General features: G+C 39.6%; 3 protein-coding genes across 3 annotated transcripts; all 3 read right to left on the minus strand.

Annotated features, from left to right (window-relative positions):
* Nucleotides 1-2,559: 2,559 nt before the first annotated feature.
* On the minus strand, nt 2,560-3,813 carry LOC111229772 (prolactin-like). Its single transcript, XM_022756243.1, has 5 exons — nt 3,804-3,813; nt 3,534-3,712; nt 3,279-3,380; nt 2,927-3,112; nt 2,560-2,769 (listed from the first exon to the last, which is right to left on the minus strand). The coding sequence occupies exons 1-5, from the start codon at nt 3,811-3,813 to the stop codon at nt 2,560-2,562; spliced, it is 687 nt and encodes a 228-aa protein (XP_022611964.1).
* A 1,448-nt stretch (nt 3,814-5,261) lies between these two features.
* Nucleotides 5,262-6,552, minus strand: LOC111229894 (secreted frizzled-related protein 5-like). Its single transcript, XM_022756416.1, has 4 exons — nt 6,272-6,552; nt 5,949-6,115; nt 5,699-5,791; nt 5,262-5,572 (listed from the first exon to the last, which is right to left on the minus strand). Exons 1-4 carry the CDS (start codon nt 6,550-6,552, stop codon nt 5,262-5,264), a joined length of 852 nt encoding a protein of 283 aa, XP_022612137.1.
* Nucleotides 6,553-11,504: 4,952 nt separating this feature from the next.
* On the minus strand, nt 11,505-21,027 carry mov10l1 (Mov10 RISC complex RNA helicase like 1). The gene is made up of 25 exons (XM_022756244.1): nt 20,965-21,027; nt 20,616-20,843; nt 20,123-20,282; nt 19,708-19,820; nt 19,296-19,488; nt 18,925-19,036; nt 18,411-18,725; nt 17,975-18,172; nt 17,418-17,532; nt 17,079-17,256; nt 16,908-16,978; nt 16,712-16,803; nt 16,519-16,574; nt 16,008-16,102; nt 15,852-15,930; nt 15,586-15,767; nt 14,907-15,053; nt 14,518-14,639; nt 14,325-14,424; nt 13,840-13,986; nt 13,404-13,577; nt 13,036-13,185; nt 12,787-12,894; nt 11,724-11,864; nt 11,505-11,609 (listed from the first exon to the last, which is right to left on the minus strand). Exons 1-25 carry the CDS (start codon nt 21,025-21,027, stop codon nt 11,505-11,507), a joined length of 3,444 nt encoding a protein of 1,147 aa, XP_022611965.1.
* Nucleotides 21,028-24,253: the final 3,226 nt, after the last annotated feature.

The raw sequence follows: 24,253 nt of genomic DNA on the forward strand, positions 1-24,253 counted from the left end.
GTAGGGAATGCGGTAATGGTTGGTAAAATGTACAAACCGATTGTGGATAGAATCAGATTGTGTACCTTTAAACCAAAATAATCAAAATCATGAATAAATGAACCATAAATTATCTGGGCAATTTAACCATTAATTTAGCTGTTTGATCACAATTCCCCACACTTCTATATTCAACAGGCTGCTACTTGTACCCTCTATACCCATTTGCATATGGAGCTACACTTTATTTTAGGATTGTGACAACCTGCACATGGCCCAGAGACACACAATCCACCAATGACAATTAAAAACCAATGACCCATACAAAAGTCATGATGTCAGTATATCAGTATGGGTCAACACATCTATTTTTGTTTTTTCCATTTATCTTTCAGAGGGAGCAAATATTCGAATGTGGTCTGCTGACATAAGCCCTAAATCACGCAGAGGGATCCTTAGGAGGGCTGTGTTTTCTGAAGAACAACGGAAGGAGCTGGAGAGAACTTTTCGGAGACAGAAGTATATCAGCAAGACAGACCGGAACAAACTGGCAGCTGATCTCAGTCTCAAGGAGTCACAGGTAGTCCAATATGAATTACCTAAACATTTGCCAATTTAATTCCTCTAATTTTAAAAGAAATTATCTAAAAAAATAAAATAAATTTAAAAAAAAAAATGTGTATTTATGAGGCACATGACAGCCATATCACATTTTACAGATCAAAGTTGAGCAGGAGTGCAAGGGAAGGTTCAGCAAAATCCCACTCAGTGACCAACAATCGAAGACTGTATTCATTAAATGTGAAGTGGCAGGAATATTATGAAAGTCAGCAAAACACAAATTAATTAATTAATTATTGGCTTTAACGTGAATAGGAGTCTACAGCAATGCCACTGGGGACAGGGGTTCTCTTAGCTAAATGCTAACATGAGCATGCTTGCATGACAATGCTAATCTACTGATGCTAACCAGACATAATGCTTATAATTTTCACCGTCTTAGTTTACCATGTTATCATGCTAATGTTTGATAATTAGTTGTATTAGCATTGAACTCAAAGTATGGCTCAGGCTGTTGAGAATGTCATTAGACAAACTGAAATGTTGACCTGATGATGGGGCTATATGGAAAGTCAGGATCACTAAAGTTATTATAACTTACTCTGAACGGGACATGAATGTCTATACCAAATTTCATCATATAAGTTGTTGAGACATTTCATTCAAAACCATAAATGGGAACTTCATAGTGGGCCTGGAAAGGGATCATTAAAGTCAGTACGATTCTTCCTCCGGGCACCATAAATGTCTGAACAAAATTTCATGGCAATCCATCCAACAGTAGAGGATGTTTCTGTCAGGACCCAAGTGGTGGACATACAACAGACATTGCTATCCCTAGAGCTGGCTAAAAATGAATGGACAACCCGAATTGAACTAAAATGCCTCTTCCACTCTCCTGCTGCTTTAGGTGAAGATCTGGTTCCAGAACCGCCGAATGAAGTGGAGAAACTGTAAGGAGAAGGAGGTTCATAATACTCGGTCCCCAATGGATGAGCTCATGGCCCGAGGTCTCGCTCAGGAAGAGGAAGAACCATCACAGAATCACAATGTTGCAAAAACAGAAAGATCAACACCGCAGAAGAGTGTTAAGGACACATGAAGGGCTGTAATGAGGCGAAAGTAATCCAGGGACTTTCTCACTTCCACAAAAGCCTCAAAAAAAGGCTACAGTACTGGGGTGCGCTTAAAAATGTGTGGATGGAATATACTGTCTGTGAAAACTAACATTGATAATATTAACTTGTCTTTCAATGCATGTAACTGTTTTGTTGCATCATAAATGTAATTAGGTTCAACTGCATGGTCAATCATCTTATTGCATTTCACTGGCTTCAGTAAGCAATTTCATGGTTATTTCACTGACATATCTTTCCAGGAAAGAGTCCCACTCTCCGATTGTAATTGCAATCAGTTAAAGGCAAAAATGAGTCACTTCATTTATTGCATTTACAAATCAGACTTTTTCCCATATTTCCTGTTTTGGTAAGCTTTAAACTAATACTCTGTTATTCTCATAATCCAAATCCCTTTTGAAGTCAAATTTCTCTTGGTGTGTTTTGTAAATATTTTTTTCATGATCTTGAATGCATAGATCAGCTGTAAATAAAGTGTTTAAATGAATCCAGATCTCTACACTGCTTATTGCTGCTGTGTTGGGCTCTGTGGAGCAAAACCCTTACATATTAATGAAAACTTGACTACATTACCATTTAAATATGTAGAACTTGTGCTCTCCATTAATAAGATGACCAAAAACAATAATGATGGTTACTTAACTTTTATTTTTTTTTTACCATTTAATATTCAGAAGCAAAATTGTTTAATTACCTATAACAATAATACTACAAGAGGCATACACAATCCTCAATGGTAAATGCACATATGAAATGCATTACAATGGATATAAGCACATACACTGAGAGAAGGATGTGTAGTTAAAAGCAAATGAGAAACAAAGACTGTTTTCTAGTTAGTCATAATTTGAGGATACTACACTCCACTGCTTTGCTATCACTATTAGCAATCCAGTCCAGGAAGGATGGTGCATTTCAGGATACGGAGATAATTTTTGACCTTGTTGGAGTCTCTGCGGAAGCAGTAGAGGAGGTCATGATGATCCATTAAGTTGAGATCCCCACGTTTGTAGAAGGAAAAGGCAGAAGAGGGGACCAAACTCTCAGGAGAGATGTAACCCACAGTGTTACCAAGCACTCCCAATACCTTCATCTGAGGTGGACAGAAGAAAAATTAAAGACATAATTAATTCCTTAAGGAAAGCATGAAGTCACACATAGTATGTCACAGAAATACCAATCTAAAAACACTTCATAAACATGATAAACATGAAGATTTGATGTAATTCTATTTTTTATTTCTTCCTTACCTTGTCAGCCATTTTTGCCACTCCATCCCTCAGGTCATGCACCATATCACTGATCTCCAGTGCCTTTTCTGTGCTGTAGTGGTTGAAATCTTGATTCTGTTCCTGAGACATGCTCTGGTAGAGTTGTGACAGGGGGTTGCCCCAGGCCTCCAGAAGCCTCAGGATCACTTCTGTCAGTTGTTCTCGCTGCACATAGGACAATTGCTTAAATATCTTGGTGGTAAAGTACAACTTAATTCCAGAAAAAACATGCAAAAATTAGCTTGTTATTAACTCTTATGCAATGCAGTGACATCACTTATGTGCATGTATTAGCCTTGGCCATATGTAAATTAACAATATGAACACTCACTCCTAGTCTTTGTGCATTTTCTTTGTCGTCTGGTGTTAATATGCCATATGTGTGGCATTTCCGTTTTCCTATCAGGTTCTTGCTGGGAAAGAAATATTGCTCCTGCGCAGACAGAAACACATATCACAAAGAGCGATAGTAGAGCTTGAAAAATAGACAGCTCTAAGAAGAATGATTGATGATGAAGGAATGGGGACTGAATGAAGCATGATGGATGGTGATGTCAATATCGGCATTAAAAAAAAAAGAACTCACAAATTCAGAGTGCAGATCACTGGAGATGCCATGCATTCTTGAAGACTGTTGTATGACCCTGTCAAAGAGGTCTGCAAGGGAAAGGACATGGCACCCAGCCTGTCCATAGGGACAGAGTGGGGCAGTGCCAACCCTCATGGAAAGCTCCAGGTACACCAGTGTAAGGGCAGCAAACCAAACTGAGGAAAAAGATAATGATTTGGATCACCAAAAAACATGACACTAGTTTAAAACAAGTTTTCTATTTGATGTTTCATCTTGCCAACTTACCTTTTTTCATGGTTCCTTTCTTATGGTGGAGCTCCAGATGATGAGCAGAGTTCTTTTGCTGCCAGAGTTACTCTTGCGGAGGCTAACTCATACAATGATGACGCTACTGATGGGACAAATTGCTTTAAAGAGGACAAAAACGTGATTTTTTTTTTCTTTGCACGTCATACGCTTCGCTTAGTTATCTGCTCAGCCGATAGCAGACAAAACTAATCCAGGCGGATAAGGTCCTACACACTGTAGACTGGCTTAGGCAATTTGGCAATTACAGTAACAAACATTAGAGTGTGGGATGAATAAAAACTTTTAATTTTGTTTCCCTTTACTGTAATAAGAAATGAAGATAACAAAATCAGATGCAGGCTGTCTATCTGTCCACACACAACCTTGGATTGAAACAATTTATCCTTATTAAAGTCTCAATATATTTCTCTTGCTTTAGCAGTACAATCAAAAGTGTGATGTTAACATTTGGAAAATGTGGACTAATGACGCTATGACTTCACTGCTACTCACTGCTACTCATCTGTCCCCAGAAGGAAGACTAACAAGACAGCTCATTATCTGTCATGAAACATGAAAATGAACAGTATTGTGAAAATAGTACTGAATAAGCCATTACTACACCCTAACTAGAACTATTCAGCCTGGTAGTAAAAACAACACTATTCAAATGTAAAGTGAGTGATCTCATTAGTGCTACACAGTTCAATCAATGCCACATGCATCTTACTGTGACCACAGTCATGAGTCATTCTAAAGAGCTTGACCGCTTATACACAGCCTCTTTCCACATTATGGATTGACCAATTTGTAAATTGGGACATGGCACCACACGAGTAAACCAGTTCTCCTTTAGTGTGCCACCTTGTGGTGAAATGAGTGATGAGCACATAAGGCAAAAGATATAAATGACCTACTCATGACTCTTGCCCTTCGTGTGTTTGCCACAGGAGCCTAAAGGGCCAGATGTCTAAAGCAATACGGTCAAAAGATTTGGTGACTAAACATCATAAATACCCAGCAAGTATCATTTCACAAAGCAAATATTTTATTGTCTTTTTCCACAAAACATACAAATAAAAAAGATGTCATAAATACACCAATATCCTTATAGAAAATAGAATCTACAATCAATTTACATGCATTAATACTATGTACAGGTTTGAGTGCATTCCATTACTATGTGCTTTAAGAGCAGAGATGAGATATTGAGCTACTGAGGGAAGCAAAAGGTGTTGATGTCCAGCTGAGTCCAGCTCTGTTCCTATATCCATTTATCTTACTTTACAAATTCTCTTTAACACCCAATGCTAAGAAACTCTCCATCTCAAAATTCTTCCTTGACTGTCTTAAATCATGTGCGTGCTACGTGTGGAATCATATAAGATCTTAAGAGATTCTACACTTCAAACACCAATTCAGAGCTCTAATTTTTAAATGCAAGTATCAGTCCATTCAACATCTGTGGTGCTTCCACTTGCGAGTGGCCACTGCAATGTTTGTGTCCTTTTTGTGCCAAGGGAAGAGACGAGTCAGAGCAAGAGTGCCATCGGGCTGCACAGAACCAGTCAGCACATAGAACTGTGACCGTCCAGGGCGCACAAGGACATTGGCACACTGAAGGTTGATAAGGAGCCACTGCTGAATTAGGTGCTGGGTATCATAGGGCAGCAGAGGTCCCTGACGGATAAACTCAACCCGGCCCTCCACCTCAAATTCAGGTTCTCCCATGGGTAGGCGACAACGATGAAGTTTGGCAGTTACAGCTATGAAGAAGAGAGAAAAGAAATTAATCATGTAGGTTTGAAAATTAAACACAATTGGATGAAAATGAAACAAACATCATTACACATCCACAAACCAAAGCTTTCTGAGAGAATATTGATACTTACCAAAGTCATGCTGGCAAAAAGCATCCAGGACTGTTTTCATTGCAGGAGCCTCTTCCACAGAGGGACAATTTTGGCAAGCAGGTTTGGGTAAGTCTGTGATAAAAGAGTAGACATAATTTAATATAACTATAGGCTGTGTGCAGTAATTACAGGCAACCTAAAAGAGCAAGCACATGGTACTCTATTCTGCTGATGGGATGACAAAGAATTGAGTAAAATAGCATTTGAATAATCAGTCTGTAACCCTTACCTTTGGCAAAGTGACTAAATTTTGCATGGGGAGAAAGGCACATGTCCTCTTCAGTAGGGAAGCGGTCACAGTCAAGAGCCTCAGGCCATGGGTGACCCTGGCAGGCGAGCACTGGGGCGCAGCTGTCCCTCACTGCCACACACAGACTACGGCAAGGCTGGATAAATCTGAGGGAACGAAAGACAAAATGTCAAACAATGAACCCAAAATGAACGCAATAATGAACACACAATTAAAAAAATAAAATGAACGTTTAACAAATTTGTGAAAGGGTATGTATTTCAGAAATAGTAAACAAACAAACAATTGTAAAATATCCTTACGTGTCAAGACAGACAGGAGCAATGAGGGAGCAGAGGAAGGCCTGGGCTTGAGGGTGGCAGCCTGTCTGCAACAAGGGCCTCCAGTCCTCTGAACGTGGCACCACCTCGCCTTCTAGGTTGCTGTGGCCCAGGAAGTTGGGCAGTCGCATCTCTGAGTACCCTACATCTTTGCAGACTTTCATCTGGTTGGGGATGGCAACGCAACGAGTGGACTGACCCATGTCAAATGCCATTAAAGGAGATGCCATAGCCAGGAGAGCCACAGTGAAGAATACGGCCATACTGACGAGTTCACAAATTCCGGAGAATCCACGAGATAGATACGTGAGCTTTTGCCGAGGTTGCTTGTTGTCAGTAGACTATGCTGTCTTTGAATGGCTTTATAAGTGCTGCTGCTTGCTTTATATACAGCAAGGTAAGCCAGCCCCATCAGTCTGTAAGTCTGTTATCAACTACCTATCAAAGACACAGAGACGATGTGTTTGGAGACAACGGCTTGTTTTGTGATGACTGCAGACAGAGAGGGGGCAGTAAGCAGATGGAGGGTGTGTGTGAGGGGGGAGTAGGGAGGGGGGACAATGGGCAATAATAGCCCAGCTTTCTCTGAGTGAAGCCTAGTTACAGAGGGTTCAATCTTCACTAGCTTTTATAGTCCAGGAGGTTGGAAAAATAATGAAAAATAACGCCTCATGGAAAAGAAGTTGAAAACTACAACTTTTGGTCAATATATTGCTGACAAGTAATGCTACTTGGCATGCAATATTTGCTATGTTTGCAATAGTGACTCAGTTACATCAAAAATGAATGATGTGTTTGTTATTTTGTCAAAAATGCCACTTGTTTTTCATTGGCTGATAACGTAAAAACAACCAAATCCATCTCTGAAAGTTCCTTTAGAAAAGAAATCAGAAGTGTTTGTAGACAGACAGTCTCCTTCATATTGCTAGTCTCTTTCATGTGTTCCTGCTTCCTAATTGGAGGGTTTCATTGGCAGAGCCACCAAGTTCCCATTAGCAAAGCAGCGTCTCCTCTGCTCACCTGGCTTTGATCTGCCAATAACACAAACTCAGATCTACATTCAAAATACCATTAGCCCACCACTTTTGCTTATGTTTTTTCTGCAGCAGTAGCAAAGAAATTTCAGCAGCAGCTATTTACTGTACATGACACTCACATGGAAACACTTATTATGCAGTTTCAACATGTTGCTGCAGACATTTTCCTAAGGATATATACAAACATTCCATTAGACAGGTTTTGATGATCTGTCCAATGAACTGAACAAATATTTACTTTGAGTAAATATTCAAGTATTCAATGTGTTTTATTTAAAAGGTACTTAATATAATACCATATATAATCAGAGCAACATGCAACATCCGCATGCTCAGTCCAAACTTGCCAACATCCCATTCAAGAGAGCAGAGATCTTGTACTGAGATACAAACTAGGGGCACAGACACAAGTGCTAATTTGTCTTGTTTCTCTGTCTCATGTATTTACACCTCATAATCCAACAACAGAACTGCATTACTGAATCCTCGTATTTGTTTGGATGTCGTCTGTCTCCAGATTTAGATGTATATCTGGGGTTGATGCCTCTGGGCCCTTTGAAAATTTTCCCTCATGAATCAGAGGTCTCTATCCCACCCAGCCTGACACAAGCATTGTAGCTTAAGACATGCCATAGTAATGCCCTTCCTGATTGGCCCCACTTCCATTTCTGTGCCTGTACACCAGCCTAGTCTGCAGCAAGGACTACGCTCTTGCAGCCAGCCAGAATCCTCAATCAGTCCCAGCTTAGCCAATTTTTACAGCCTAATCTGATGAGTGGAGGCTGGTTCCAGTTCGGGTAGACGAGTGTAGCCCGTAAGAGGGGACTAACTGGGCAATTAGAGTCACAGACCAATTTGGGAGAACAATAGGTCCACACATTTAACAAGCTCCCCCTGCCAGGAGCCCAGCAGGGGTTTGTTGTTGGGCCTAATGGCTGCCCTGTAGACACAGTGTCTGTCTTGGTAATGTGTTGCCTACCCCTGCCTCAGTTAATGAGAAGGTGATAGAGTATGAGCTGAATGGTTGGGCACCTGTCTGTCAAACAAACGTCCAGTAGAAAATCTAGCCAAACTAATACTTGGCATTTCAAAAGGAGCATAAAAATCTATGAAAACAAAAAACAGTTTCCCAAACAAAGTCAATATTTTTCCTTTAAAATAGATAACATATTTACTGTATCTTACAGCTAGGCACTGGCTTCTTTGCTAGCGCATGACGTCCTGCTCCAATTCGCATGGCTATGGTCAAATGTGCCACCATTAAAATCACAACACTGTGGGTCTTTGTGCCACAAAAAAAAAACACAGTAACCTTCATAATCTCTATACTTTGCAATTAAGAAAATCTGATTCAGCTCTGCCGGATGTTTCACTGGAATCTAAATGAAAAATCCACCCTAAAATACAATTCATGTTATATCTACCATAAAGCATGGCTGAGTTTTGAGTTCTGACATAAAAAAAATCTCATCTTTAGCTGGTGATAAAGTATGAGCTTTCAGTGGTTGGGCACCTGTCTGTCATACACACCTCCCATAGATGATCTGGCCATGGTAGTATTTGGTTTTAAAAGGCACATGAAAAACACAAAAATAAATGACTACACCAAGTTAGAATTTATCGTTTATAACACAACTATCTTGCAATGCTTCTCTTGGAAGATAGAAAATTGTTTAAGACAACTTGCAGGGGATCTGTGAGAGTAAAACCAGAGGTCTCCCAATTGTGGTTCAGAGCTGCAGTTCTGGCAAAGTCACAATACAAAAGCCACTCAAAACTGAAAACAGAATAAATGGAAAACACCAATCATTAAAGCTCCAAACTACAACTCACAAATCAATTCATCAACCTGATTTTGTACTGAGCATATAATGTTCCACTGGTGACCTGTCTTAGTATATCGCCATTCTTGTATATACTGATATTTCATAAAAGAGGTCCTTCCACTTGCTCCAGTCACTGGCTGTAGAACTGAAGCAGCTTTTGAGGTGACTGCAGGCAAAATTACTATTATTATTATTATTTTCTATATGATTGCTATGTACAAGTTTACTACTCAGCTAGTTATTCTTGAAGGGGAAATTCTACTCTACAACAATTCATGTTATTTCTATCAAATTGTGAATTTTAAAAAGTCTTCTCTAAACCAGCAGAGAGGCAAGACTGTACCTTTCCATCATTTAGACAAATCTTGGCTGCATAAAAATGTTGAATAATGGAACAACTCATCACTATGTCAGCACACCATGGCAGGGATATGGAGTTGACTTCTGGTTCACAGATATGAATTTTGAGAGGGATTTCGCAAATATTCTATGAGCACAGTAGTGCAGTAGTCACAACAGTACTGCTAATAGACCAATTTTAAAACACATCACCTGAGGACATTATCAACTCAAGTCTTGATGCTGCAATAGATGTAGATGCTGACGTTATAGTTAAAAATTATTTGAGTAGCATACACCCATGTATATTGCATGTTTATTCTCTAGACTACAGTCTCCACTGGCAGAAAGGGACAGCAGAACAAACACCTGAGACATACATCAAAGAGAGGAGTGATTGGGAAGGAAAGGGGGGGGGGTACTGGGTGTCTGAGCTGGGCTCCCTTGCAGCACAGTGAACTCAGATAAAAGCTGTCTCCTCCCTACACATAAGAGACTCATTAACTTAAGAGAATTAACCCCCATTTGCCTCTTTTTTCTTTCCCATTCCTCCACCCCCCACACCCCCCTCTCCCCCATCCTGCTGGGCTCCAGTGGGACTGACAGTCTGCACAGGGACTGTCAGTAGCACTCAATTGTCACATCCAGTCTCCGGGCCTTGTGGGCAGACACTGCCACGCCGAGGTGTGCAGACAACTCGCCCCTGAAAACCGCAGACATCTGTGGATCGACTCAGTATGCTAAACCAAAACAATGCACTCCACATTCAAAAAGTTGAAGCATTGTCTTGTGTATAATTTCCTTTTCTCAACAAAAGGTCGAACATTAAACCACTGGAAATTCTGCTTTTAAAATCAGGCCAACACCAATCAAATCATTTTACAAGTATTATTGTACAGTCTTGGCAGATGAACTTGGTGTATCTCCTATGACGCAATTCACAATAATTTACCACTCATTTGTGAGAGTTTCATTGAAAAATCTTATGCACAGTCAAGCACATCATCTTAATAATCACAGAACAGAAAAATAATTGTGCAGTGTACACATACATCATCTTTATTTCTACCCCCGAGTGGAACTGAGTTTGGCTTTCACAGAAACAAGAAATTTCTCACTTCACTTTGCAAACTGTCAACAGAAGCCAAGGAAATGTAAAGGGAAAAAAAACTTAAGAGTCAGGTTGATGGAGCTGAGGTACACCATCCATGATTACATCATCCTCTTATGTACTCCTTTGCTCCTCTGCAACTCTGTGGGAGAAAAAAAAGTGGTGGGTTGATTACTGGCAAAAAACAAACTCAAACTGAGGCAGTTAATGTTGTTGGTAGTCATTTTTAGCTTGTGTATTTTCAGTCACATAAAGTATGTTAAATAAAAGCTAGACATGGACATTTCTTCTACTTTGCATAAAAATAACACAATATTAACATTTTTACCATAAAAAATAATAAATAAAATATATACTTTTTTTTTCAATAACATATATATATATATATATATATATATATATATTTACAATTGCTATCCGTCACATATTCAATTTTCGATCCAGATTACTTTGATTACTCATGCCTATTCTGTATGGCCCTATAATGACAATAATACACTCAGTGGCCATTTAATTACACCTGTACAATCTACTACAATTCAATACAACAGCTCTGCTATAAATTCTTTTACAAAGGCTATAACATTTAGTTTTGGTTACATTCTCAAAAATGTGTAAATTAAATGTTTATTACTGAAACTAATACTTAAAGGTGGTGTTGTACTATATTACATTATACTGAGAGGTGTTAATCATTTTTTGTCTCCCCAAATGTCCATACATGAGGCGGGGAGAATATTAGACAAGTGCAAGACCACCATCAAGTATGACCCCTATGAAATTGAATAAATGAATGAATGAATGAATGAATAAATAAATAATATAGGCATCATAAGGGTTAACTTTAAGGCAGAACAGTTCTGAGTGTAAATCTTCATTACGAATAAAGACCCTGTAGCTGATCAGTTTGCATACATCTGAGAGTCTCTTAGGTAGGGAGGGGGGTCACAGCCCAGATATGCCCCGTTGATGAAACAGTACTGCAGTAGGGCCCTGAAGCATGAATCCTGGAAAGAAATGATGAGATTTAAAGTACTTGAAAGGCAGGACATACTGTATAACACACCTAAATCAACAAAAACACACTTCAGAAATATCAAATTAAGTGATTTGTCACTTACCTTGATTAGAATGTGGGGGTTTCCAACAATTAAGAGCAGGGCTTTGGGACGAGTGACGGCCACGTTGAAGCGTTTAGGGTTGGCCAGAAAGCCGAGCACACTCTGCAAATCATCACTTTGTACCAATTCATTAGATCGCACCTATATTATAGGAGAACGAATAAAGTATACAAATAAACTATGGAAAGGTTATGAATGACGTTTTTGCTCCACAGTCTCTTTTTCCTCATTTGAAATGGAGGCTAATGGATAATGTGATGACTTGATTGTAGGAAAAGTTTCATGTTTTATTTCTTTATTACAGGCTTAAAGTGTAATTTTATGATTATTGAGCTATTAAAAGATGTTATTGTTGAACACATTATTGTAAAAATGCCACAGTATTATCAGTATACCTTAGATCAATGCAAAAGACAAAAAAGCAACACAAAGCACATCCTAAACACTCACAAGTTGAAAAGCAAAGTTGTTTAAAGAGTCTACGCTTAAGCTAAAGAAAGACAATGTCTGGTAAGGTTTGTGTTAGGTTAGGCCTTCTCTCCATCATTATGAAAGTGGTAAATAGTAAACTTCCAATTTTTCCTGTATGCTTTTGGTGTAGTGCAAAGTGTGCTGCTTTTTACAAAAGTTCATACTGTATATAAAAACTGCTACTTTTTGAGTTCAAGCACCTTCCATGCTGATGGGATTACTCCTCTGCCCTAAATTCATCAGCATCACAAAAACCACATCTACATCAACCAAACTCAGCAGATAAAAGTTTAACATTTAACCAAACAACTACACTAACTGACCACATGGTGGCGATAAAATAATTCAAAAGTTTTGGTCAATAACTTCTTCACTGTACTAGAAACATTTTTTGAAGTACACGCGTTTGCTCACAAAACATCTTTAATTTAATTAGAAGTAATTTTGATGCACAGATGTGCTGTATTCCTGTACAGAACCTGAACTTGATTTGAGTAAATGCCATTTAAATAAAAAAAGGACCTCTCATTCAAAAGAAAGCACATTCTGATGTTTATCACTTCAGAATGATCCAAATTCTGTTTCTGCCTACCGTAGACATGATGATGACCAGGAACTCTTGTCCTTGGAACTCCTCCACAGACCCCACTTTGATGTCAGACAGGCCAACTTTACCCAGCAGCACTCGAATCTTCTCACACTGAAGAGTGATATGAAAACAAGGACATTTCAGGGTGTATAGTATGCAATGCTGACAAGTTTCAAGGCCTTTTTTTTTTTTTTTTATTCCTCTAAAGATGGAAAAAGAAAGTTACTTGAAAGCTACACTGTGTGGTCTTACTTGTTTCTTGTAGGGGGCAATGATGCCAATGTCAGAGACATCCACAGGGTTGTAGAGCTTCTTGGCCAGCTGGCAGCAGTAGAGCATGACCTGTACAGCCTCCCCTGGGTTGAACCATGATGGGTTGTTACCTTCCCTCATTTCTGTGCCCTAAAGCAGAGCAAAACCACAGAAATAAATGTGTATATCCCAGTAACATGAAGCATCATTATAATCCTAAAATATTAGATGCAATTAGAATATACAGATGTAACTATTAAACTGGTAACTGAGTGTGGATGTACACTAAATCTATGATAAAGAATAGACCTCATTCTACAGTAGATTAGACTTGTAGAAGTGCAGATATATTTATATGTCTTCAGTACCCTGACACCATGAAAGAGGAGAGGGAAGCCTTTTTTGGGCAGGTTTTTCCACTGGCAAAGGGAGTCTACTACAGCCCTGGGGGCTTTAAAACACAGTTCCCCCTGGTAAAAGAGCTTGGAAGGCAGCATGAGCAAGGACTCATGGGAGCGGTAGTTGTAGATCAGCTTGGTCACCTGTAGTAATAAAAAAAAAGCAGGGGTTCATTATGCATGCAGTGCACACTTGTATTCTCCAATACATTCCTCTATAATGAGTTAAAGAATGTACAATGGCCCAAAAATAAAGATAAATGCAACATGAGTCGCCACATAGCCAGGAGCTGCATAGCATGTGAAACATTTTCACTATCTCATGACTGTCAGTGTGATACTTGCTTACAAAGGACACTTTAAAATTGCTGATCAAACATTAGACTTTTGAAAGCTGTGCACCAACCAGCTTAGGGTTGTATCCCCAGTCCTGTCTGGAGTACAGTGGGTTGGCCATCAGCCTCTCCAACAAAGACACTCCCAGGCCAAAGGCAGCGGCCAGCTTCGACTTCACTATTGGACCCAACTGACAGGGGTCTCCGGCTAAAACTATCTAAGCAGGCAAGGGTATAGAAAAAAGCCACACATTTTTAAAAAAGAGTTGCTTAAAATTCACCAAGTATACAGAAACATGTGTGGATCAGTTTAGATAGGAATGGGCTGCCAGTGAAAAGAAATTCATGAATAAATGAGAGGGTAAGAAATATCAATACAGTTAATGAAGAAAACAAGCTAAACTGAGTTGTTGTTTCTTCTATGCATCCACAGTAGAAACACAGTATCTGTAATACAAATATGACATGACTGCTGTACTGTACACAGGACAAAGGCACTGGATACTGGACTTTAAGCTCTGAATATGATCAGAGTGTGTGTATAATTGGTGCTGACCTGTCCATCTCTCTCTGATACAAGGCTCATGGGGATCAGGGACTCTGGCTCAGTGGCCTGGCCGGCCTCATCCAAGAACACATGGGTGAAATGTCCCACTCTGAGCAAAAGCAAATTCCATTAGTAAACTGAATCTAAAGTGGGAGATAAAGAGTGAACTTCTATCTACCATCTACAACAGCCCAGGCCTTACTGTAGTCCTATATTATGGAACATGCCAGCACTGGAGCAGGTGCTGACCACAATCCTGTGAAAAGAGGCATGACGGATGTCCTCTCCTGCCCTAGAGTAGGGTCTCAGCACTTCAGGGACTGACTAGGGAGAGACACAGTCACATCAACATGGCATGTAAATTTTAGAAAATAAAGCAAGATAGATGCAGACAGAGCATGTTACCACAACATCATTCATTATTTTAAAAAGGATTACCAACAACTGTACCACCCTACCTGGTGGCAATGGCATCTGTACAGACCTTGCTGAACACCAGAACTTGCATATTTTCCCTTTGATCATACATAATCTCACTTGTGTGCCTGTAGCCAAAAACCTGCAGGGAATTTTATTGCTGTTGTTCAGTACCTCGTCCTGCCTACAAGATGCATTGACGCGGGCCAAACTTGCAGCATGCAGGAAGCCACTGTGATGCAGGCGGACGCAGATGAGGTCAGCAGCACTGTTGGAAGGAGTACAGACAAGTATCCGACTGCTGGGAAGAAAGTGATAAACCTGGAGATGAAAGAGTTAATGAAGTCACTCAAACAGGCGAAGAAACATATTCACAAGATAAGATAGATTTGATCAGCCTTATACGTTGTTGAGATGTTTTCCTTCAATCCCACTATTTTCAGATTGTTTTCAGTTATCTTTGTCCACACTAACATGAGACCTTCTTTTTTGGATTTACCAACTTAGATAGTATTTGTGAAAAACTATTGTTCGATGTGGAAAATGTTGACACTGAAGGATAAAATAGAAAAACAAAAATTTGGTACTAAAACTTAAATAAAGAAAATCTATGTATTTGTTTAAGAACATATTGTGTTATTGGTCTAATTATCTTTGACCAAAAGCACAATAGTCCTATAGTTAGGACTGATATATTATCATTATTATTATTATTGTTATTATTATTATGAAACCCATTATCACCAATTTAAGGGATTTCCTCTAAATCCAGGAGTTAGGAGCTACTCTTAGCCTTATAATGTATATAGCCCTTGATTAGGAAGTATATTCTATAGTGCTTGCATGTATGCACCTGTAGTATGGCCTCTATGAGGGTGACTGTCTTTCCAGTGCCTGGAGGTCCAAACAGCACATAAGGAATGGGCCGACACTCTCCTGCCAGGATCCTCTTCACCGCCTCTCTCTGAGCGGGGTTCAGGTCGGGGTTAAAGAAGTGCCCTTCGCTGGGGTTGGGTTTAGATGGCAGTCTACCATCTAGAGGCAATCATACATTTGTTATCGATGTTCGCCATGTGATCTGATATGTAAAGGCAAAGCTGCAAATGGAAAATCAAATACCTGTACTTTTAGTCTGTGTGGCCTTTGACTTCATGTCGATGGAAATGCTTGACACCTTTCCATTTTCCATGGCTGGAACCTGGTTTTCAGATAGTTACACTTAATCAAAAACTATACTAACCAGACATCAATGTCTTTTATTATTCTTTCTCTCACCTCATTGTCCTCTATTGTTTTATTTTGGTCTGGCTCCTCTATCCATTTTCCTGTCCACAGAGGGGTCTGAGGAGTCGCTCTAGAGGGGAAGAGTACTGCACAACAATGGAAAATTACAGCAGTATAAGTCTAACTGGACTACTTTTGAAGTTGACTGCCATTAAAACTTCTGTGAAGCTCTCCAGTATGAATAAAAACCATAAGTGTAATTCCCTGATTAAAAAGTAAACCAAGAATGGGCACACTTATTTAACGTGTAAATATTTAATTGGAAATTTTGTCTATAAACAACCATAGAGCTACAATGTCAAAATGATTCCAAGCATCTGTAAAAGGAAATATTACTGGAGCGGTAAAATGTGTGGAAGCAATACTAGTTTAAGAGGAGGTAAGATACAAACAGCACCCTCTGGAGCCAATTTTGTGTCAGTGTCAATTAGTGTCCTCCCCAAAATGCCAGGGAACACATGCTGTAAAGATTTAAAGCAATTCAAATAAAGCCTCAGCTTACTCTCCCCAAACTGTTTCGTCTGGTCAAGTGCATTATGACACCGCCTCATGGTTATTCTGGAAATGAAAGCAGTCAAAATATTCATATTACCAGCAAATTGAATCAGATCAACTATGACATGTTATGTCTGGATGAAAAATAAAAGCAACATTGAGGCAATCTAAGATGATATTGAGACTCTCCTGTTTCTCACCTGTTGTAAGAGAACTCAACATCAAGTGGCTCTCCGAGGTAGCTGCGCTGAAACTCTGAGTTCACTCTCAAACTCACATTCTCATCATTGATCTGTGTCAAAACAGAGCATCACATTAAATCTTCAATTCAAGGAACATTTATGTTTGACTATGCAGAACATAAAAGATGCTCCGGCGTATTAAATAAGTCTGTACCTCTGTGACATAACTAACACACTCCATTACCACACCGTTACTCCGTGGTTTCTTCAACATTATTTTGTCACCTGTAGAGAAGGCTAGTCAAGACTTCTTGTGTTGCACAAAAGAGATGAATGTTTGCAATAGTTCAGCAATAATGATGAAAGACACTTAAGGCCTCCTCACCTATATTGAGACTGGGCCTGCCTTCAGCCAACCCAAGGACCTCTAAGTGCAGGTAGACAGCTCCCTTCCTGAGAAGGGCTCCATTGATTGTGAATTCTCTCAGTTCCCTCTCTGCATTCAGCTCCTCCAGCCAGAGAAGGGTGGAGAAGCGTGAATGCATGTTGGAGGGTGACAGCACCTGCGCAAACAGACACAGCAGAAGGATAATGTAATATTTGAAATGATCCCTGGAGGCAAATTACATTTTTTTCTTTCAGAGCCCTAATCAAACTCTTAATCTGAAACTTTTATAACGTTATTCTAATTGACCACACTAAACTTCATCATGGGCATGCTCACCTCTCCTAGGCAAGGCTGAACCACCAGCACATCGCTTTGCGCCTCCACACAGTCTCTTAGAGCCTGAGACACTGGGTAGTTCGGTAGAAAGTTTGGCAGCCGCCGCTTAATAATCCTAGAGGTGGAAAAGGCAAGTGTCACACAAGAGGTGACATAATACATTAATTTCGTATAAATAACAGCCTTTATTTCAGAGACACCCGGAAGACAATCAAACTAAAGAAAGCTACCTTCATAGCAGATGAAGCAACAGCAACAGGGATTGTAGTAACTAAGTTATACTGATATTCAATGTAATGTTAAGTTTGTGTATAATCTGTTCAATTTGTTTATTTTATCTATAATGATAAATGATTTCACCATCTAATTTTTGAGAATACTGACAAATGCAAAAAGACAACTTGCATTCAAAAAGTGAGAATATTAATCTTAACTATCAGTTAACACAAGGAAACAGTTAACATCAGTATCTGTCACAAAACATATAGACAGCTGCTCAACACATTTCAAGCTCAGTGCTCTTCCTCACGCATCAGTGAAATCAGCTGATTTGATACCTTGGTTTGTCTTTTGGAGTAGAGACAGTGATCACATGAGTGGGTATTGGTGGGACTGGACGAGGATCACTGGGAGTGTAGGGCACAGAGGGCTTCAGCACAATCTCCTCTTCACTTCCCACTGTGACCTCCAGGCACCTCCCGATGGTGAAAGAGGAGAAGTGCAGCAACAGCAGCTCAGCACAGCTTCCCAGGCTCCTGAATATTTCCCACACATGGAATTCAGCTGTTCAGACAACATGCTAACAAGAGCCTGACAGATACACTTGACACCTCAATAAGTAGAGCTCATTTTATATGGCAAGACAGCAGGCCCCAACAGAGATGAAGCCAAAAAACTTTCAATTCTACATTTATCTTTTTGATGCATTGCCCCCTACAACTGCTTCTCTTATTTATACTACTGCCACTACAAGAATTTAAAAAAGTAACTTACTTTGCTTGGCAGGCTACTACAACAGACAGCCTCTCTCCTGGTGGAATATCCAGCTCTCTTTCCTCCCTCCTTACACCAGGGGAATGGATATTCTCCTTCAGCACTTCACCGTTTTCTTTGTCTACCTCCTTTGCATCACAGACTTGTTTCTCAAAAGACTCAAGAGTAGACCCAGATTCTGAGCTGTTTACTTGCAAAGGCTGTTTCTGTCTCAGTTGTGTGGATCCTTTGACAGTAACCAGGCTGAACTGTTCTTCAGAGTCCCAGCCAGCAAAGTTACAGTATTTCAACCTGTGGGTCTCTGAACCTTTATTTCTGTTATAATAGAAATATGAAGATTATACATAACAGTATATTGTACTACTAATTTGCTCTGCAACAGCTAGACAACAGCAAGAGTCGAGACTTCTACCCAAACACCTTTGCTGCCATAAGTTGTAATGAAAGTTGCAAAGAAATCTTTTTACTTTTACACTCAGAATGTGAATATGTTCTCGTTTCTTTGGTCACTCACTGTATCCAGAGCACCAGCTCTCGCCTCTCCCCAATCATCAGATCCCCAAACTGTCCATAGTCTGTTACATCCAGCTCTCCTTTGTTTTCCACGATGCTCTGAAGTTCAGTCTCTGGGAGAAGTTTAGGAGAGGAATTCACACTGCAACAAGATTGACATTCAAATTACTAATCTGTGTCACGAACATCAAAATTTGAACAAATAGTAAACTGAATACCATTTGAAGACATCACCTTAGGAAGTCATGTGACTTTAGATATTTCATAGACCAAAAGATTAATCAATAAAAAACAGCAGATTAATTAATAATGAACTATAGCGTGTGAACTGTTATTTCCAGCCCTGCAAAGATACAAGTCCAAAAAAGGTACCACAATACCTCTGACAGGGCGCCATGCACAGTGCCCTCCAACTGTAGATGGATTGACTGCTCTCTACCATTACTAGGTTGACCAGGTGCCCTGGCAAAGGCTGGTAGTGGGCAGGCAGCAGCAGAGAGTCCAGGCTGAAGAACACACTGTCCTCCACCACTCCATTGTTGCCATACACGCTGGTCACGCACACCTGGGGACAGAGGATCATTGAAAGGAGATGAAAAGAATGAAATAAGTCATTAGATTGATAACTAATCAAGATTTTAATCTTGCTCATTTGGATTAGACCAACATGAATGACCTTTTAAGCATTAACACTTCAGAGTCAAGACCTTTTACAAGTGAAGCACTAAAAAGTACTTAAGTCTAATGAATGGGTATAGCCCAAAACTTTCATTGATGCAATTACCTGGTCTCGGCGGCAATAGCGCAAAGGGGCCACAGAATGAGCCTGGGTGGTCCACTGGGTTGGATTGATAAAATATTTTGCTTGGACCCAGTCTCCTTTCATTGGTTCATAACCTAAGAGAAAGGAGAGAAAATACACAATGTGTGCCAGCAGGCAGAGAAGTTAACATGAGCCTTCAGCCAAGTGGTAGTAAATTTTGGTGGGGCTGTGAGTTTGTCTAATTCATTCCTAGCCTGTAAGATAACCAAACATCAACTGTAAAATATAGGTTGATGTTAAATCATACAAAACATGGTGTATGGGGGTCTATGGCTACTGTGGGTGTATGCAACAGAGTAAGTTTATGCAAAGCATCATGGGGTTAAGAGGATCATGCTCACAATTTTAGTGTGTGAAGTGCAGTGAGTAGCAGTACCTTCCCAAAGGCTATAGCGTGGGAAGTATGTGGTCTGGTTTATGTAGCCGCCATCTCCATCAAATGATGTGACTGTGCCAATGAGAGGCCGCAGCTGCATACTGTCAGCTTCTAGGGAGGTTTGTCCTCCATCCTCCCAAGCATCTGCACTCTTCTCCACCTAAATGACAGGATTAAATGGTCCATGTCTGACAAAGCTCATGAATGCCGTTTTTTTTCTAACTGAAACACATGTAGTGGGAACAGTAAACAAGCACTAGGTTAAATTCACATACAGCTCAGTCAACTCTTGTGCGAGTAAGCTCTTAGTCTGGTAACAGGAAAACATTATGAGTACATCACCATTTGGATTCTTGCATTTGATAAACAGGGTGCACATATAGAAAATATTGTATGTCTTTTGTTTTTTTTTTAACACAATCATAACAACACAATTTAAGTGATGCTAAGTAAACATAACTGTTTATGCTTTAACTAAGCACAGATTACTTACCCTTAAAGCTCTCCATCCCCCTTGTGCACCATCTCTTACTGCCATGCAGTTCACCAGGTCTCCTTCTTTCAGTAGCATCCCGCCCAAAACCTCCCCACTGGTGAAGTATACGGCATCGTCTATCATGCCATAGTCAAGGCACTGCTGGGTCACCACACTGCCCCGTAGGTGGCGAATATCCTCCATGCCTGACCACCAAAAACGACATGTCATTAATGTGTTAGTGTGCTGGTATTTGGTTTAGGCGTATTCCAATACAGAACGGCAAGGCCAACTGAGTGAACTTTATCTGACTATACTTGGGAATATTGTATTGACCTGGTGTGACGGGGACGTCTTCTCCACCCACGTCCACTGTCCTCCACAATGGAGACACCAGCTTGGACAGCATACACCGCACAGCAGTAAGCATTTCTGCGAAATGGCAGTTTAAGTATCTATCCACACAATGAAAACAGGATACAGGACTGACGCCACAAACTAATTTCACTTAGACTGCAATTGTCTGCAGGTTAAACTGTGCTGGCTAACACGTCGAGGAACCAAAGAATAGCCAATAAAAAAAAAATAGATTCCAATTTATCCAAATAAATATGTCTGCCAACAAACGCTGGTTTGCTGCAGGTTAGCAAGAAAGCTATTTTACAAATTCAAAGCTAATGTTAGCTAAACGTGACCTTAGCTGTCGAGCAAAGTCCGGCCTGTAGATGAAAGTAATTAAAATATTATTTACCGAACAAATGATATGTGAAGGTGTTTTAAAATGACCGTTCTCAACACAAAATAGTAAACTACAGTTCACGTGTGAGAACCGAGGCCTCTTCCGCAGTTTCAGGCCGAACACGAAGCGCTTCACGGGCACACGTACGTGCGCGGGAGGGCCGGTTCATGGTTATGACGAGGGGCGGTGTTATGCGAAATTTGGTGAACCTGTATGGTGGGTATGGCGGGTGGATAGTGCCACGATTCCGCCATAAAGCCATAGACATATATAAGTAGACATCCATTGGCCGCTGGATCTAATGTTAACGTCACCGTCATATTAGACCATACAGGACTGGCCTGTGAAGAAACAAGTGAGCTGCTGTTTGTCTGAATAAAAATCACATTTCTCAATGATTTCAAGTAGTCGTTGTTATATGCAAGGTCCATGTCATCTGCGTGGAGTACAAAAGAAAAAAGTTTTGTCTCCATTTCCTCAGAATCTATCTTTAATTTTGTTGAATTGGGAAACACAACTCAAGAGTTTCATGATAAAGCCGCAGCAATGCTGAAACTGATCTTTCAGTTATGTCAAAAAACTTATTCTTGTATTATTTTATTTTTATTTGTATTATTTTTCACTAGGACATCAGAGCCAGCAGCTCACCTGTCTGTGTCTATGTTGCTCAGGCTGCTGCTGACAAGATTTTCAGAATAAAATGATGCCTTACATTAACAAAGGAATCAGTTGGACAGACTGTGGCTGATTTACCTTATAAAAATGTTCATGTCTTAATGGATGCAGTAAAAACTCTGCTTTTCATCCACTCATGGAGAGGGGGAGGGAGGCATTAAAGAAAATATATCTCCCACCAATTTCAAAGAGGATACCTGTTTTGGATTGATTAAGGAACAGTTTTATTAGTTGACCTCAGCTTTTACTTACACTTTGGTTCTTTAAAAAGGAGCTCTTGCTTGGGAGGCATTTTAATTTTAAGCCAATTTAAATATAATATCAACTGATGCAAATTGTATCAGTAAAGACATTTTCATCTCTGACATTTGAAACATTTAAACTATAAATAGGCTTGGTGGTCTTGATTAATAACATTTTTGCCATCAGATGATAATGACACTATCACAATCATCACATCCGAGATGACAGAGTCACTAGATAATAACTGTTGGCAAGTCACTCTGTTAATGTCCTAACATGGCAAACAGTGCAGGGCTCTTGAAATATCTATATGAATCAAATCCATACTTGAAAAAAGTTGAGTTATTTCCTCATTTGCCATACTCTAGTTGTTTGGCAAATGCAGTTTGACATTTTATCCTGTGAGATAAAATAAACCATGTATATTTGTAAGTTGCAAACAAATGGCTAATTCTGTTTCAAAAGGAATAAAGACTCAAGCTGTGAATCCATATTCATACAGAGGATGGATATGGATAGTCATACTGCATTGTATTTCCTAAATTCAATGCAGTATGAAATTAATCTGAAAGTACAGCTATACAGCTTGCAATTTAGACACATTTGAGCATTAAAGCACCATCTGTTTACTCACCAACTGCCTCATTCGCCCCGCTCCTCTTGCAAATTGACTTTTTTTTTGGCACTTCAAAGCAGATGGAACACTTTTTTTTGAGAGATTTTATACCTGGAAGGAAAATACCTACTGTGCTCTTTTTTCAGCAACGGCTTGCTGCCATGTTTTCACAGTACCATCACATTCACATCTGCGATCTGCCTGCTGAAAACTGTGCCTCTGTTGCTTTCCTAAATTAATGACAAACTGAACTGATGAGTCACCAGTCTGCTGATGTGATCTAATGACAAAGTGGCAAATGTTCCCCTGTCATTATCCCCCCCCCAGCCATCACTCTCTTATAGGCTATTAGAACCATATGTCATTTTTGATTCTCACTGTGTGCCTACCAGGGTTGTCAAATATGTGGGTGTTGTTTCTGAGAGACTCATAGTAATACCAATGCAACAAGAGTTTCTGAATAATCATTTCAATCATCACAACTTAAGACTTAAGAAATGTATGTCAGGCAGTGCCGCCAAGGAGGGTGCAACATTTATCACAGACTGTAAACTTTTCATATTTTTTTTCTCCTGGCAGCTTTACTGTAGATGTGAAGAGCTGTTATAGCTTATGTCTTCTAAAAGTTGTATATAAGTATGTGAGACAGTGATGTTTGGCATGCACTCTGAACATGTCCCTATATTAACTTTCATAGCTTACTATAATTGAACACAATGATATGTAGCCAAGAATACAGTTTCAGCATATCTCTGTCATTCTCCATCAGGCTTGTGACTTTTGTCCTCTGGCATTTGTTAGTGTCAGTTAAAACATATACTGTACTGTGCTGTACAGATCACATACTTTATATTACTGCCACCAGATACTGATACCAGATATTTTCTAAGATATTTTGAATTAACTTTTACTGTCAGGGCTGTAGCCAGGATTTAAAGAATATTGAAGTGCTAAAACTATAAAAATGTTAAAGAATAAAAGACTAGACACGCACACCTTAGAAATAGGCCCCTATTGGACTAACCAGCTAAAATTCTGTGAAAAATTTCCTCATGATTAAAAAAGAAGAAAATTCCACATTTAATTGATTAATTTAACCTTTCAGTTACATTGTGTGTAAGTGTTATGTCCTACTTTATGAAATGTTCCTTTACACTACCAGGTATGTGGTTCCTCTGGACACTAAATCCCTTTAACTCAAATTCATTTAGATTTTTGCTTAAAGGATTCAAATTTAAAGACTAAGAAATATCAGAATTTTCAATTGTATCACACAATCTTCCTCAGCAGATGAAGTCGTCGTGGTATTGCAGATGTTGAAATCTCTCTGAGCGCTTAAAGGATTTCTTGTTGTTGGCTTAGAAATTGAAATTTTGATGTTCA

Source organism: Seriola dumerili, unplaced genomic scaffold (genome assembly GCF_002260705.1).
Source record: "Seriola dumerili isolate Sdu_G_001 unplaced genomic scaffold, Sdu_1.0 BDQW01000242.1, whole genome shotgun sequence".
Classification (NCBI taxonomy): domain Eukaryota; kingdom Metazoa; phylum Chordata; class Actinopteri; order Carangiformes; family Carangidae; genus Seriola; species Seriola dumerili.